The sequence below is a fragment of the Hylaeus anthracinus genome, unplaced genomic scaffold, assembly GCF_026225885.1.
Source record: "Hylaeus anthracinus isolate JK02 unplaced genomic scaffold, UHH_iyHylAnth1.0_haploid 4, whole genome shotgun sequence".
Lineage (NCBI taxonomy): Eukaryota > Metazoa > Arthropoda > Insecta > Hymenoptera > Colletidae > Hylaeus > Hylaeus anthracinus.
Window position 1 is genome coordinate 9,022,529 of NW_026535289.1, and position 17,104 is coordinate 9,039,632.

Below are 17,104 nucleotides of genomic sequence, written 5' to 3' on the forward strand. Positions count from 1 at the left end.
TCCTGAAACATTTTAAAATAGGCAATGCGGCGAAGGGCTCGCTCGGAGTGAATCCGATTAAACGGCAGCTGCGTTTATCGATGCAGCAACGTTCCACGAGAATGTCGGCAGTCTGATGCGATCAATCTTTGACGTCGATGTGACAGGCCGTGCTATTTTGGAGAGTGTCCGCGCGATAATAGCCACTGCCAAGTGGCGACTATTAGTAGCGTTTTAGGCAAGGTACGCGACGGAAGCGACGGAACCTAAATTATTGGGTTGTGTCGTAATGATCTGTCGTTTTTTTTTTTAATTAGTAAGGTAGCATTTTTGAAGTTTCATTCGAAAATTGTATTCCAATCTACTAAATGTTAAGTTTTCTTTTTATTTAGGAGTTATCAATACATTCGACACGTATTAAATACAATTTCTCGATAAATTATGCAAGACTCAAAGGGATGAATTAATTTTCTTACACGAAGTTCTCACTACTTTTAGCACAGAGGCTGCAGAATTGCTACTCGCGCCACTGACGGTGGAAGAGAGTAAAAAAGTGTTATCAACGATTCGTGGCGCTGTCACTAACAACGCATTAACGCATTCATATCGCATTCCAACCCTTCGTACGATCGCTCCCGTGTCCAGGCGTTCGCTCCGGTCGCTTGTACGCGCCTCGAAACACGCTGGCGCGAGTTACCCGCGACTTGCGAGCACGAGAAAAGTGTTCGTAGCGACCGAAGCGTACGCGTCGAACAACGCGTTAAATGCGACGCTGGTTTGTAAACTCGCGAGGATTCTGCTCGACATTTTGCTCTCCTAACACACCTATTAGCATCATAACGGAATTTTCCTGCAACGTGTATAGGACATAGTGACTCTTAAAAGTCTAAGGAAGAATTTATTAAATTGATAATCCAGTGATCTCACCGTATATGTTTACACTTGTTATTTCATGCAAAAGAGCATCTTTCTCGTATATCATTTGCCAGGTGCAGCAATGAGATTGCGAAACATTAATTTCGGAGTCTGCTTTGTCTAAAACGCGTCACTAACGCGTGTTGCGAACCTATCGCGTGTCGTTCTTTACAAATATTTTGCAATTTGTCGCGGAATAACCAACTAGCGGAAAAACCTGCAGATGAAACCTCGGTGACAACGTGTAATAACGTACTTGGAAAGCCTCTAATTTCGCTGTTTCGCGATCTCTGCATAGTATTCTTGCAAACTGTCCGCTGTGGACGTAAATAGCACGCGATGGAAACAAATATTATTAACTTTTTGTATAGGCCTGCAGGCGCTACGCAACCTGTGATGACACGAAGGTGTTCTAAGAAATCTTGGTGACAGAAAGTGGTGGGGGATACGCTTCTGATGACAGAAGCGAAGAGATCGACGACAACTCAAATAACGAGGTAAGGAGGTCAGGAATGGAAATGATACTTGCAATTGAAAGTAATATCAGTTTACTTTCAGAACTGTTAGCTCTAATGCACTTTTGTCCGAGGAAAATATTCTTATAACAGTTAGAGATACCATGTGTACATTTCACCAGATTCTATGACTCGGATACCAATTGTATTAATTTATTTCATTAATTCGGTTTGCTTTGGTCTTAAATGATGTCCCAGATGACACTTATATGAATATAGAAAGCAAGTAGTGTATCATTTGACTACAATTTTGCCATCTCTGGTGCAGATAGAGCAGGGATTGGCGACAGTTTCGCTCATGCGGAAAGGAACGTCCGCATGGTCGAGCGAAAGAGAAAGAGGAGAGCGTTTGTCCACGGGCGCCCTTTGTAAGTTCGCGCACGAGGTCCACGTCGTCCCAGAGAGGCCGCCACGCCGCCCACGTCGTCGTCGATTATCGGGAGGTATACGCGAAAGGTAAGGGCAGTCTGATCGAGGATAACGATCGTTTATCGGCGCCAACGCGCTATCGGTCCCGATTCCCTTGTCGACAGATCGATTCAAGGAAATGGAGAATTGCGGTAATTGCGATAAGTAACGCGATACACGTTCACCTGGAGCGGCGATCGGGGAAAGGTGTTAATCCTTAAAGTGGAAGATCTACGACTCGAATCGATATCGATTTGCGAGGCCCAATGAAATATCGACGACAGACCTCCGACTCGATGGCGCATCGTGTCATTCTTATCAGGATGACCTTTAGTAGATCGTGGATAGACTTGAAACGTTTGGTAATGAACTATCAACAACCTGTACATCTGTTGTCGCCTGAGATGCATTCGAATCATTTCTACTGCCAGAATATAATACACCCCTATTAGGTACTTGCTCTTGAATTACAGTAAAACCACGAGCTATGAAATTCAACTTTCGCGAGGGCTTCCCAGGTGACTCTAACGCGGCCTCTGAAAAAGACAAGCGAAGAGCAACGAAACAGGGTACGCGAGGGCACGAAGTATGACGGAATATAAGTGAAATCGCAATAATTACCGGCGGCACGGATCACGAATCCTGCAATACGGTAGTCGGATAGGCGGTATGGCCTACCAACAGGCGCATACAGGTATACGCAAGCTCTTTGTCGGACGGAGGTGGAGTACGGGTTATATTGGCGCCACCTCCTGCACGGTTAAGCGAGCGACTAGGGCAGACTTACGCCTTACGCCTCTCTCGCTCTACCCCACCATCTGCCTCTCGCTCGTTACAACGCTCCCTTATCTCTCTTCCACTCGCGATTTTCCCCTTTCACCAGGGTGCCTCTCGGTCACTCCCAACAGTTTCCCTCGGGCTCCCCTCACAACACCTCTCGCTTCCACTCTCTGCTCCGAGTCCGCTCCGTTCCCTCCACCTCCTCTGCATCCCTCTTTCGTTTACCCGTTCGCTCGCTCGTTCGCGCGCTCTGCCCTCTCGCGTCCCTCTCCTCGCTTGATGCTGCAACTCCGGCTCGGCTAACCCAACCTAACCCGCGGGCCAACTTCATTCCACGCCGACTGACCACCACCGACGGCCGTCGTCGTCCTCGACGCCCGTCGTCGTCGTCGTCGTCATAGAACGCGGGTCCCGCGACACGGTTGTGTTTGTGCGTACGAAACGGACCTTTTTTTTTGATTCGCGCCGCCACCCGCGTGTGCGTGTGCCGTCGCCACTGGCATCCCGACGCGTAGATCCGTCGAGTGACAGGGTTTCCACTGACAAAACCCACCACAGGGAGGAACAGAGATAGCGTCCACGGGGATCGGACAATTTCCGCCATTTCCCCCCCGTGGAGAACGTGACCCTGACGGAAGAGAAGTCGTCGAGTCGAGGAGGGCCAGATTGATCCGTGTTTGTTTTGAAGACGCTTCGGGAGGAAGGAGGAGGAGGGACGATCATGGACATATCGGAAGATTGCTGGGAGCACGTGGGTCTGCTTCAAGAGGTTTCCGGCTCGGAACCACCCCCGCCGCCGCACGCCCCCGACTTCCTAATTCAGCAACAGGAGGTGAGCTGCTCGATTTCTTTTTCTTCGCCTCGCGACGTTGTTGCGTGGTAGATCGTGTCCACTTGTTTTTGGCACACTCGATGTGGTACCTTGTTTAGGACATCATGATTTCTGCATTAGACTAACCATGGGTGACACGAAGTAATGTGAACATCTCAGGAAAAGACTGTTTTATTATTATGGAGTTTTGGCTTTCAATCCCTTCAAACAAGGATGCTCGATTGTGACACTTTGTGCATTGAGATAACCCTTTGTTATATTTTTGTGTTGCTTGGAGTTCGATATCTACGGTTTATAATTGTCGTTTATAAATAAATTTGGGCTGAAGGGGTTGTTAGATTTGTACAGCTTGATGCAGATTTCTGCACGAGAAAAGTACTTCGGTAATGTAGCTGTCATGACAGGGTGTGAGGACATAACCTTTTAGCGAATCAACGTGCAACTTATTTTTGGCAAACGGTTGGTCAGGTGATTTACTCGATGCTTTTTCAAATTGACCTACTGTGTCCCGAATGATAATACGTTTCCATCGTTGGGATCGAGTAATCGTCTGCTTTCGAATTCATCCATCAACGTCACTCTAGATACGACAGGCGTCAGGTCCACGGAAAAAGCGCGGGAAAACGTGCCTTGCGGTTCCTTGTGACTTTGCAATTTTTATTTTCGTGAAATTTGTCGTGCAAATCTAATCAATTCGAAACGACCAGAAGGTACGTCTGTTCGGAGCAGCCATCTTTGAATAATTCACGTAGCACACGGGTGGACTCCATCGTTATTATAATTGCCTGCCACGTAGCGCTAATTTCATTTCATAAAATATTTGTCGTAGATTGCACGTGGTACAGGAAATATATGCATTATTTATCACAATTGTCTTTATTTGTAACAATATAGTGTACGTAGAATTACGGTATATTAGCTAGTCTATATCGAAAAGGAGCACAAACTTCTATCTACTTGCAAATTTCGAATAACTAGACAAACTAGGGTAATAAAATATTTAAATTTTCATCGCAAATACGTTTCACTGTGTGATAAAATCGATATTTCGCAGGTGTAACTGTGGGATCGGTAAAAAGATTTCTATTCTCGTGAACGGTGCTTAATATAACGGGCATCTGGTAACGAAGTTTCGATTATTGATGGGAAATCAAATCTCTGTTAGCCTCCAATTGGTGTATTATAAATTGAAACCGTTTTAACGTGAACGCGGTGATCGAATCCGTTTACGGACGTTTCGATGCATCGACATTCCATCGATCTTCTTTAACAATACATGAAACGACAGCGAATCTGTCTTACGGAACTAATTATTCGACAAGTTTCGCGATACCACAAGCTATCGTCGTTATTTTGATCGAATTGGTGAAGTGGCAATTAATGAAAACCTTTCTGGTCTATTTCGTCGTAATTGAACTGTGCTAAATAATTTAAAATTAGACGGCCTTCGTGGATAATGCACGATCAAGCGAGATTCTAAAAGTACAAATAGAGGAGGGCAGAGAAAATTTTCGCGAAGGGAGGAGAGACGAAATAACGGAAGGCGACGGGGCCCACTCCGTTTCAATTTCGTGGGTCCCACGTAACGAGCTCTCGCGGTGAAGCAACATGGGTCCATAGGGCGTCCGTGACGGTACCCTGTAATCATACCGGAGATTATAGGCATTTAGTCGGGCATGAATGGGCTGGATAGAAGAGTTTAAAAAGATATCGGTGGCATCAGGCGTCCGAGGCGCGTGCAGGACCCGTTGCTCCCTCTTAAGCTTTCCTCCCCTTCTATCCACGTTTGCCTTCTTCCAACAGTGGGCCAAAATAGAATCTCGCTCACATACGAATACGAATATCTTTGAATTCGATCTCATTTCATCTAGACAAGGAAACAAATAATTAGCTTTCCCATATATTCTAAACGAATAATAGCAATTAGCGTTTCGGACATTGATTCCACGAGTCCGTTTGTACGGTCCTCTAGGCAGATGTCTTCCTCGTCTATAGGATAACGCGCCGCTGACCGCGGCCAATTTCTACGGAGCACCTGCAGCTACGACTCAGGCCCGATTGAGGCCCAGATTCACCTCCGATACACACACGTTCGTCCTCGATCCTTTCCTCTGTCGATCGTGGCGATCATGCGTGCAGCAGAAATTCTGGGACACGACGAAAACTGTATCGACGTTAACCGTCTTCCCCTGTACCAGATCGGACCAGAGCCGGGGTAATAACCGCGGCAACATAAGTTGCAATCAGCTCTACCATTGGCGTGTGTACGTGAACGCGGCACGCACACCGATCGTGTATTATTATGATAAACGATTATACGCTTGCGTGTATATAGACGCGTTGATTGCGTACGTTCCGGCCGTGTAGAATCCGTATTGGGGCTGTTATTATTATTAAATTGCTTCCTTAGTGCGCCGAGAAGAATTATAAACAACCGATCGAAGGTGGACGCGCGCATGCAGAAATTCCCTCGCGGGGATTTTAATGCCGAGACGTATTAAAACATTAAACAAGCAACTTGTGCCCCACGACGCGCGTCGCCGTCGCGAAATTGCTCTGAAAGGAGTACGACGCGTCGCGCACAGATTATGGTGCAAATTGAGAACAGTCACCGCCTCGAGGAGTAAAATTAAGAAACCTTTCACTGAATTAGTGTTGGAGAATCGAGAGGTTGATGGAAAATCGAGTGTGAATAACGCCGTATTAATCCTAAAATGAAGCATTTAATCTTTCGTTTAATCCTGTGCTGTAGATGACATGAATAAAAATAAGGGACCGTTTGAGATCAAATTTTCTCGCCAATATAAACGAAAAAGTCGTTTTCCATTTTGCAGTACATCGCTTCGTTGTCGAGATACGAACAATTAGATATTTTGCGCGTGCGAGCGTCGTGCAAAGCTCGTGTGTGAGTGCGCGCATGCGTAGGTGCATGGTCAGCTGACTGGAATATAAATGGCGCGCGCCAAGTGTCACATTAGTAAACTTGAATGGCTCGTATCTCGGTAACCAAGCGTTGCATAACAATATGGGAAAGGACTTTTCGATTACTTTTCTCGAATAGATCAGCTCTCTAGCAAAAGTTTCATTGCACAACCTCTAGGTTCGAAAATCCACTAGTGGAAGCCACGAATACACAACATTCCATTCGACGGTGCTCGTTTGATTTGATCCGTGGACAAGTGCGCGGTGTCGGTTTCAGCTGCGCGTGAAAAATTCTCGGCAGGATGCCGATCGTATCCGCAGCTGCGTTGAAAATAGTTCGCCTCGAAAGTAAGTCTTTCGTCCCTTGAGTGACTACGCTGGCAGCGCTGCTCACGTATGAGTTTCCCACGGCGGGCCAGGATGGGCCCGTGTGGGAATATCGGGGCTTATTACTCGCGCATAGGTAACACACGTTCCGATCGTCGATCGCCCCGCCGATTTTCGTATTCCTTCCTCGTGTGCGTTTTCTCCTCGCTTTGCTCGCCCCGTCTCGCCCTCCCACCTTTGCATGTTTTTTTCCTCTTTGCGCGTCGTCCTTTCTTCTTTCTTTTCTCAAACTCTCGTAAATGGTTTAATTCGGTTCAACGCGTTGTCACGGATCCGGGTCCACAGGGTGCTACATCGTTCTTATGCAAGTTATACCAAAGGATATAAATTAAATTTACGTAGCGTGTGGAAAACTCGATGAATACGTATACCTTATCGGTACACGTAGCCATGTAGTCTCAGCTTCGTTTAATTCTTATTCATCGACTCCCCGAGTTTAATTCTCACGCCAACGGGTAGGCAAAAGATTATCGTTGACTCGCAACTCGAAATTCGCATTCGGATAATAGTTTCGGCCATCTGTGGGACGAGAGAACCTCGTCGACGACGAGGGTGCCCCCGTTGCACGCGACATTCCTCCGTGCACGGTTACGCCGCACTTTAGGTCCCGTTCACACCGAAAACCGGGGGATCCGAGGCAGAAAAACGCGAGCCGTCTCGACGGTCAGGGCACGTACTCTCTTCGTGAGAGAACTCGACCGATTCGTACGATAACGACGGCGTACGAGTCGCTTCCGAATTGCTGCTTTCGCCGTGGACACCAGGCGGGGCATCGTCGTGAAAATGAAATGAGAAGTGGAACGAGGCTACGTCCACGGAATTCCACGCGATTTCCAAGACAGATTGCAACGTTCGTGCTCACCCGAGCCTCCGACGCGAGGTGTCATACGTGGCGAAGACCGATTGTGTTCCCCTCCAGCCCGAGGCTGAACGTTGTGCCGATTGGAATTCACCTCGCGCGGATACGTCGAGTGTCCATTGTCGGGAAAATGAGATACGATAATCGAGCCCCTCAAGTGTCCACCGACAACGATTTATGCGATCGGCGAAGATTTGCCACGGGAATGTCCGAAAATGTCGTGCGAAATTTGTAGAGGATGAGGTAGAGATAAATGTGGGAAGGTGGAAAAATGTATTAGTAGCATGGTTTCCTGTTAGACTACGAAAGCATATAAAACAGCTAGCATCGTTATCGCGTCGCGAAGAAGCTTCCACCCCCTCTTTCCGCCGCAGTGATCCCAACCTAGCGCAATGCGGGCTTGCCCAAACCGTAGATCGGGAGCATACATCAAGTAATCGTGCTTATATCACGGCCGGTAGACCATTAATGCATTTCATCCTTATCAATGGCGGCCGTTCGTGACAATTATTTTTCCCTTAATGCCGCCTCTAAATAATCCCGCGAACGCTTTATGTCCCGACGATACGACTCCAGATTCGAGCGTAAACCAACGAACAAGATTCTCGGCTGAAATTTATTAGGTAGCTATAAATTATGGCGCGGTACACCTGTGCTTTACCGCGTCCAGACTTGTCTCGGGCCCGATCACCCCGAAGCGTGTCTTTATAGCCCTCGACTTCTACTTCCGGCCTCCCGAGAACCCCTTGAACCGTGGCTTGTGATATCAGTGCTCCAATCCTCTCGGTACTTTCGAATGGACACGAAGAAGTGGCAGCCGCGTTATCCGATTCGATCTTGACGTTTCAACGCAGTCCATTCGGATACGTCGCATCGCACCTTCTGGTTCTTTAATCTGCACCAGCTGCGACGGTCGGCTCTTAATTCCTCGCCGGGTCCAGATCTCATCGCGGCGTATTAATTAGGGGTCGATTAACGGTCGGATCTCCGATCAGGCCCTGTCACGGAGTCCGTCAGCTTGGCCGCCATTCACTGGGGACTCGAATTCACACCGAAAAAAATTTTTGATGAAAGGAATTTCATCTGGTTGTCTATCTTAGAAAGTACCATTCGAGTTCACTTGGCTCGGGTTCAATTTTAGATTATTTTGTTTGACTTATCTCGCAAAGGGAATGGCATTTATTTTATGTTATCGCTCAACATGACATCTTCTCGGAGATTAATCACGAGCCGTTGATTGCATTCGAACCGAGGAAACCGTGCCTCGGTCTCCGTGGATCGTGTTCCTTAAGGCGTCAACTACAGAGCATTTCGTCGACGGCGCGCGTCTCCGAACGTATTTAACCGCCATCGTTTGCCAGCTTCGAAGGTCGTTGGAACCAGACAGATAATACCTGTCTCGCTTAATACCGGCTGTCTTGGTAGCTGACCTATTTCGCCGATTCCTCGGAGTGTAATGTCTCAGTGCGCGCTATTGTCTGTTAAACGCGAACGGACGACAGGGTAATGGCGCGCTTTACGATTTAGAGATTTAATATTCCCGCGGTAAGTGGCTGTGCTGGAGCGCTTTACAACCGCCATCCGGATTCGTCCCTTCGCGGTACAATTTACTGTCCTCTATTGGTCTTACCCCACCGCGAATCAGTTCGAATGAATACTGTAAAAGTTGCTGCGATAAATTTAAATCTTCGGTGGAAAAATGTTACGCGTAATAACGTGTCGTTCTTTCTTGAAGAAAGTGTAAACGCGTATCGTCTCGAATAAATTGGGCGTTAACGGTCATCGGTGATCCTAAGGCACTTTACTCGTCAAACAACCGCTCGATCCACATCACTCTCCCCTGAACACTTGTACTTCACGCCTGTATACAACATCCTTTCGCAAATGTGTGTAATCCTAGCCCCTCCGGCGAAATAATGTCTTCTTATAACATATTCTCATGCTCGCTAAGAAGTTTTCATATTTGCATACTTGACCTATATAAATACTTCTTCAAAACCGTGAATCCTAGTGAGTCCCTCTCTAAACGCGAGTGTTAATAAATTAATTCGAGTTGAAGTTGCCTACGCGGTTCTACGAGAATCCAGTGCACCGTGAAAGCGGTTAATCAGCCGTCCCGCAGTACGCATTACAAAAAAGAAGTTACACGCAGCACATCCAGATATCGATCTTCTCGAAATCCGGCTGAATAATCGGTCTTGGCGCGAGATGCTGGAAGCGATACGATACATCGTCCCTTTGACGCTAAATTTCGTACAGCGCGATGCTATCTTCCCACAATCTAGCGTCCCACGCAGAGAGAGCTCCCATGGCGCTCGGAAGAGGGGAAAGATGTCGCTAGACGGTACACGGGGCCGTTTCGCCTCGACGATATCTCCTTTCCTGAAAGTAGGCTCGTTGCTTCGGTTCACACGGACTCGACATTCCGCGCTTTCGACGCGTGCACTTGCCGCCCTGGCCACTTGTCGCCCCCTTCTTGCTTCCCGTTCTCCAAAAGACCCCTCGAACGTCGACGAACTCCGTCCACCCTCCCGAGCACTCGAGGCCTCGTATGGAGGCTTCCTTCGTCTAGAAACGCGCGACACGTGCATCCAGGATCGACTGGACACGTGCGACACGGTTCCACGCTCCCTGCAACCCCCATGGTTATGGTCCCGTGCCCCGCAGTTGTTGAGAGCGCAGCGTGCTTTCCCTTGGAACAACAACCATTTGCTTCCGTTGAAATTGCGGGAACCGCTCGATAGAAGCTTTCGCGCAAGACTATCACAGCTGGAGCATGGATAGTGGACTCTTCGGTGAGGCTATTTCAGTCAGAATGTAGCTTGTGGGCTCCTCAATAAAGTTGCTTTATCTACAATATACCTAAAGTCGTGTTGAAACACTCTTGGGTAAGGCTATGAGCTGGAATCTACCTTGTACTTGTTTCATCGAGGCTATTTCGGTTAGAATACAGTTAATAGATTCTTTAGTGAAGATATTCTGCAATCTAACGAACCTTCCGTGACGTTATTACATCTCGAATGTAGCTAGCGGGTCACTGAGTTTCCAGTCCAAAGTCCAGGACGAAAGACAGTGAATTCTTTCAATCGTAAAATTGTTTTCGTAATTACAAAGGGTCGCAACAATATCATACGTAAAAGAAACACGCCCGAACCACTTGTTGCTAAAAAAGATTGCATCTCCGAGGCATTTCTTCGGGATTGGTCGAGGCTCGACGGTGAGAGGGTGGCAGTCGAAGTCGAACGAACGACAGGAAAGTATGCTTGGTGATTGAGCAATCGACGGGTGATTACGGCGGTCAGGTTCGGTCGTCCGGATGTAAATCTGTATCGCTGCGATCGTAACTCCTCGCGTCGTCGCTGGAACGAGCACACACGCGAGAATACACTTTACGAACCGTGACACGCGGCAGTCACGGAGTCTAGGCTTCGACCTTTCCATCGGAGCGGTAAAAATCTTTTCTGTGTCGTTGCGGCCACGCACACCCAGAGCTCCGTTTTTCTCGACAAGCTTTCCTCCCCTTCTGTCTGCACGACTTTCCTCCTTTCGCGTCCGAGGTTCTCCTTTTGACTTCTGCGGTTCCCAGGCGTGGACCCCCGTCCCGCAGTGTCGTTCCTTTTAAAACTTCTCGACCCTTGGCGTAAACGGCGAGCCGAAGAGAGCTTCCGTTCTAATTGAACGACCCTTTGCCTCGCAGCACGCTCCGTCGCGGGGGTGAGTTTATCTCGACGCGCGTTAACGCGCTGGGGATAGAATGGGAGTACGTAGGAGGCAACTCCGCCTCTTATTCCGGCCTCGGTGAGCGTATATACGCCGGAAACCTCTCCTACACTTCGTCGGCTGCTTTATTAAGCGGGAGGCGCCGAGCGTGACCCTCGACGATTTTAACGCAACAGTTTGTGGTCCAGAACCCTCCGTTTTTGTCCCAGATGGGATGGATCTCCGCTGGAAGCTGCCAATTTTCCTTCTGGATTCGTTCGCGTAAGGTCGCTCGAGTGATGGGCGAATTGCTTCGTCTCGGAGTAGAAGACGGTACACGGTGTCAGCTGAGACAAGCTTTTTCGTTTTCACAAAGACCAAATTTAGTGTAAAAGAATAATAATGTAACCATAGACACTTTTACAACGTAAGAAAACGCGAAATCATCTTTTAGTCTACAACTGTCTGACCATAGGAGGCTGGATCTACTTGCCCGTCCAGACTCGCCTTCGATAACCTATAAATGTTCCTTATGGGAAATGAGTGTTTCTTTCTCCCTCTTTTTCTCTCGATCGATCCAAGTGACCCGATAGAGAGCACTCCAACTGCCAAGATAAGTCAATGATCGTTTATTTGATAATAACGCATCCGTAGAGCTATCAATTGATCATTCGAGCACCGTGCACCGAACACGTTAACCCGCATCGCGTTCTCTCTAGCCGTTGCCAACGTAGAAATCCGCTGGCTAAAGCTCTTTATGATTTCTAGAGGCTTCCTGGATCGACGAAGTGCTTCTGACCGTAGCCGAGCTCGCTCGATCATTTCGTGGAAAGAGTCGGGGAAGAGAGACCAGGAAAAACGAGGCTAGAATAGAGCTAGGCGGGAACGGTCGACATGACAGAGGAGGTGTACCAATGAGTCGGATGGAAAACGACCCTCGTCCGTGGGGGTTCCCGGTTTCCTTCCTTCCTTTCAGCCACTTTCCCGCTTATTCAGCAATGATTCAATTCGGATGTGCTTTTTACGCCCTGGCGGCGGCGTCGATAGCGTCGATGGGAGGTTACCGAGCCGCGGTTGCAGTCTAGCTAACCGAAAAGGGGAACGAGAAAGGGGGATGACAGCCGAGCAGACCCGTGACAGGGGGCGATGGGACGAGGAAGGGGTGCAAAGTTATCCCGTGCTGGAAACAGATTGCCCGGCATTCGGTTTCCATCCGTTCTTCGCCATCCTCTCTCGCCTCGTTTCGCCCCTGAGACTCTCGAGGAAAAAACTGAGAACCGGAAGATAACTGGACTCGGCGAACCAACAAGTCGTTCCTTTGATTCGACTTAGCCGATTCTATCCTCCTGGAACATCTACCCTCGAACCTTCACCTGTTCGGATCCTTTTCACCCGATAACGCCGCTTCTCGCGCGTTACGTCGTCGTTTTATCGAGGGAATCTACTTAACATAATGTTTATGCATATTCGGGGGACCTTCGACTTTGGAATGCAACACCGAAAAGGAGCGTTCAAGTATCACGCCATGGGGTTTGAAAGACTGGTTCCCTTGCTCGATCGCGGGGATATTTTGTATGATAATATTATTTTTGTGAGAGAGGTCACACGTTGGACACCGATAACAGCGTTAAAAGAACTTTTCGATTCCTTTTTACAGAAGTGATCATTGATACGTTCTCAGTTCACGCGAGACAGTTACGATACGTTACGTAGCAAATTGGTTCGAACCGTTTCGCGCATGAAAATTTATGACGCCAAATACACCGGCAAATGGGGTGCTACTTCAAAATCAGAGCCGCCCCGAGTCGCTGTCAGTGCCATTAAAAACCCTCGCAGAGGCACCGCTGAAACGTTATCCTCTACGTGGACGAAAACATCGTAGTGTGGGACGATGAACCGTGTTTTCTGTCGGCAGTTAGGCCCAGGAATGAGAAAGCACCCCTTTTTAGCAAATCGTAATGACGGGATCGAGCATCGGACCCGTTCGTACTCTCGATGGCCGTACTCAACAAAGTATATCGCGACGCGGTGTAAATCAACAGATATTCGCCGGCGGGCCAGTCTTTCACACACGCACGGGCACCAGCAACAGCAATCATAAGAACTCAGAATCTCTTGTCCCACCTTAAAATTACCGCATCGGCCGACGACGAGATTAAGCGAAATAAAGAAGCGAAACAAGCGTCGGCCGGTTCCTGGTTCTCTCACGTATGTTCACGTGTCTGGATGAATATCGAAGTTCAAAGTGCTCGTATACAAGTACATTCGAACTGTTCAGTGGACATAAAGATAATTGAGAAAAATTCGTGGCGGCTCGGTTATTGGAAGCGATAGTTACGTTATTTAGAGTACTTATACCACAGTCGAGTTACTCGCAAGTATATTTCATTTCAACTTTGAGTACGGAGCTGAAACATCTGCTTCTCCTTGGTATTTGCTTTGTAAGGTGACAAAGTTAACTTCGACTTGGGTCCGCAACTCCTGAATCTGGCGGATAGGTTGTGGAATGTTGCACACCAGTGTCCTAACAGTTCTTCCGCGGAGTTCTTTCACCAACAGTGATGCAAATTCCTCGACTATTCTCTTCATCAATTTCTCCGAATGTCAATCATCCCACTCGTTAGATCGGCGTTCACTGTTTCCTGAATCCTCCACACCACTCATAAATCACGATGCTTCCGATAGCTTCGATCATCAAATGCTACTCGGTAACATCGCAGAGGTCTGAGGTCGTTTTCTCGGAGTTTAAAATAAACTTAGTACTATTCCAAGCTACTTCGATATTCCTAATTCGAGATCTTTCATTCTCCCTACAATGTACTGTATTTATCCTTGCGTGATATTATACAAAGTGTCTGCCGTGATATCCCTCGAAGCAATGCGGATCTACGACATCGCGTCCTGTCTCCTGGATCCATCGTAGTTGCCTCCAAGGGGCACCTGTACGGGGAATCACGCGAGGATGCAACGATAATGACGTGTCTCAAGGCTGTAACAATAAGAGAAGCCCGGCTAGTGGGACCATGGCCTCAGGTCAAACGGCGACGGCCACCGGAATCGTGAAAAGCGATAAGCAGACGCTGATCTAAACGATGCATGCAGATTTTTCCGGTGTCATCACCCGGATCAGTGATTCTTAATCATCTTGTCGAGACACATCATCTAGTCATAGGAAGGCTGTCGATACGATGGATTTTCACTTTTTATGGCTCTCAAAGGGATACCAGCGACGCGTTATCCTATGAGCAACAAAGACGCTTAGGGCCTCCAGCAAAGATTCCTCGTTGTTATTCCTATACGTGAAATATTTGAGTATACTGGTGCCAATAGAGTTAATTGTATGTGGTGCAGTAGAGTGACACTTTCTACTCGCTTCCTAACAGAACGACGATCTGGAAAAGATTAGCAAGCACAGACTAAGAGACTGCTAATCCAACGAACGTCGCTAGGAGCGCAGGACGCTCGGATCAGATCACGAAAATCAAAGGGTGTCCTCGGCTCTGACGTGCTGGATGGACGTGGTAGATTAACGGCAACGTAATAGGATGGCTCGATGTAACAACGAGAGCATCGGTCCCACTCGGTCAGTCGCATATTAATACCTGGGTACGTGTAGCCAGGAGCGGGCAGCTGCCGGCTCGTTTGCAGCACGCGATACTCGCGCTCTCACCTGTAACGTATATCTCGAACCCCTCTCCACGTCCCCACGACCGATTTCCTTCCTCGTCTCACCGATCCACCGTAGCATCGTCGTCTCTCCGTTCCACCTCTTCGTGCTCGTATCTCCGCGAAGAGCACTCGAAATTATTATTCCCGGTTCGCCTGCTAAAGGCCCCCGTATCTCGCTCGCTTAATGTGTACAGGCTGTTTCGATATTCGAGCACGAGCAACGGCGGCGATTTCTCGCCGAGGATCTAGAGGCGGGACGCGCGATCGATCCAGAGCCGTGAAAGAGGCTTGCCCCGATGAAATACGCGCTCTTGCTTGGATTAATCGACTGTCGATATTTTCTTTCGGAGCGCAGATCGATATTTTGTTACTTTTGGTGGTGAAGAATTTATTTACTCTAAAGGAACTTGATCGACGAGTTGCTCCAATATATAATCTTCTTTAGGAATTAATTCCAAGGAAATGAGTGCACTCCAAGGCTTTAGAAAATAATCTCTAAGGTACGCGTAAACGTTTAGCGAAAGAAAATTCAGAGCTCGCATTAATTTCCGTCGAATTAAGTCTCAATGGTGTCTCTTTTGACCAAATTCGCCGAAGACGATCGAACAGCCCAAAAAGCATTTACAATCTACGTTGATTCGACGATTCTTCCTATAAATAGAGGTGATTTTCTCCCGTATAAAGCGTGGAAAAAATCGAGCGTGATCGCGTCGCGTCCTCGGAGCTAGCATAAGCGCGTCGTAGCGATTTCGATCACGCGCCAGCCCCGGCCCGGTGATCGATGATCGTCGCGAAGCGACTCTGGGAACAGTTTCAGGCTCTATCCTCCATTGACGAAGAATATCGACGACCGTTGTGAAATCGAGCCGGTGGCGCGCACGGCTCCTCGACAATCGAGGCACGATCGTGCTTAAACGATTGATAAAAGCTGCCGGACCGATCCATCATGATGCTCCGCTCGTCGCGAGCCTCGATCAGCGCTTGGGAGGAAAAAAAGAGGGCGAGTCAACTCGCTCGAAAAAAAGAGGAGGAGCGAACCCGGGTCCGCTGGGATAATTTGTATTGCCTCTCGTGATCGAGTCGTCGTCGTCCTGATCGCTTCGAACCGGCCGCGGCTGGAGGTAATTATTATTCTCGATGATGAATTAATATCGCTTAATATGGGCGGTCGCGGCTTCCTGCGACTCTTCGTCAGGCGATAACAGGCGACGGGGCCACGCGACCAGGGAACGATAACTCTTTGGTATTGGCTGGGGTAAAAAGTGTCTTCTGCTCAGCTCTGATATAAAGCCTTTCCTTATCGAGAACAAAAACAGTGGTAGAAAATACCTAGTACAGAAGGCTATGATATTTATTATTGATTCTTTATATATTTTTATCATCATGGTGGATGTACATAATCATCCTCAGTCTAGATATTATGAACAAGCTAAAATCATACTCTTCAGCTTTTATCCTCGCAACCACTCCCAGCAGTATTACGATACCTAACAGACCACACAATGGCAGCGTAAAGTAATAAGCGGTGATTCTCACAACTGTACAACATATTATTTTTATACGTAACCATTTATTATTTGGACCATCGTAGACTATGAACGGTGCCTGCAAAAGGAGCAACGGAAGCCGAAGTATGTAACAGTGCCGTCGGGGAATGGAGAAGGAAGACGGTGGTCTTCTTTTCGATTCTTCACGGTGACCCGATATCAGCGTACGCGTGTACTCGGTACCGAACATAATGCCTGCTCGGGCTACGCCGGCACGATAAATTATCGTAAACGCATGTTAACCGCCCGCCTTGGATATTTGTTAACAGGTTAGAGTAGGCGGCGCGTGTGTACTCTCGTTCCGTCGTTACACGTACGTTTATACGCGCATAAAACGTGGCCTGTTATGGTCGACTCCTCGGCGCTTTCCTCGTGACCGCTCCTACGGTCTCCAAAGGCCAGCGTCGCCTCCTTTTCATCCCCGATCCGACGGATAAACATCCCGTTGATAACCGTTAGCGGTCCAAGAAGAAGCGAAACCGGGAAAGCTTTCTTTTTAAATTCTGGTGGCGCGTCGCGCTTGTATCTGAATTAAAGTACACGGTTCTGCAAGCCCTCGACAAGCAATTATTTGCTGTCATTATCCTTATTA

General features: G+C 48.0%; 1 protein-coding gene across 1 annotated transcript in view; it reads left to right on the plus strand.

The window, feature by feature from the left end:
* The first annotated feature begins 3,203 nt into the window (after positions 1–3,203).
* Positions 3,204–17,104, plus strand: part of LOC128894503 (homeobox protein caupolican-like) — a 100,434-nt gene continuing 86,533 nt past the window's right edge. The window contains exon 1 of the mRNA XM_054156263.1: positions 3,204–3,429. Within this exon, the coding sequence (XP_054012238.1) occupies positions 3,319–3,429 (111 nt within the window). The 5' untranslated portion in view covers positions 3,204–3,318. The remainder of the gene's footprint in view (positions 3,430–17,104) is intronic.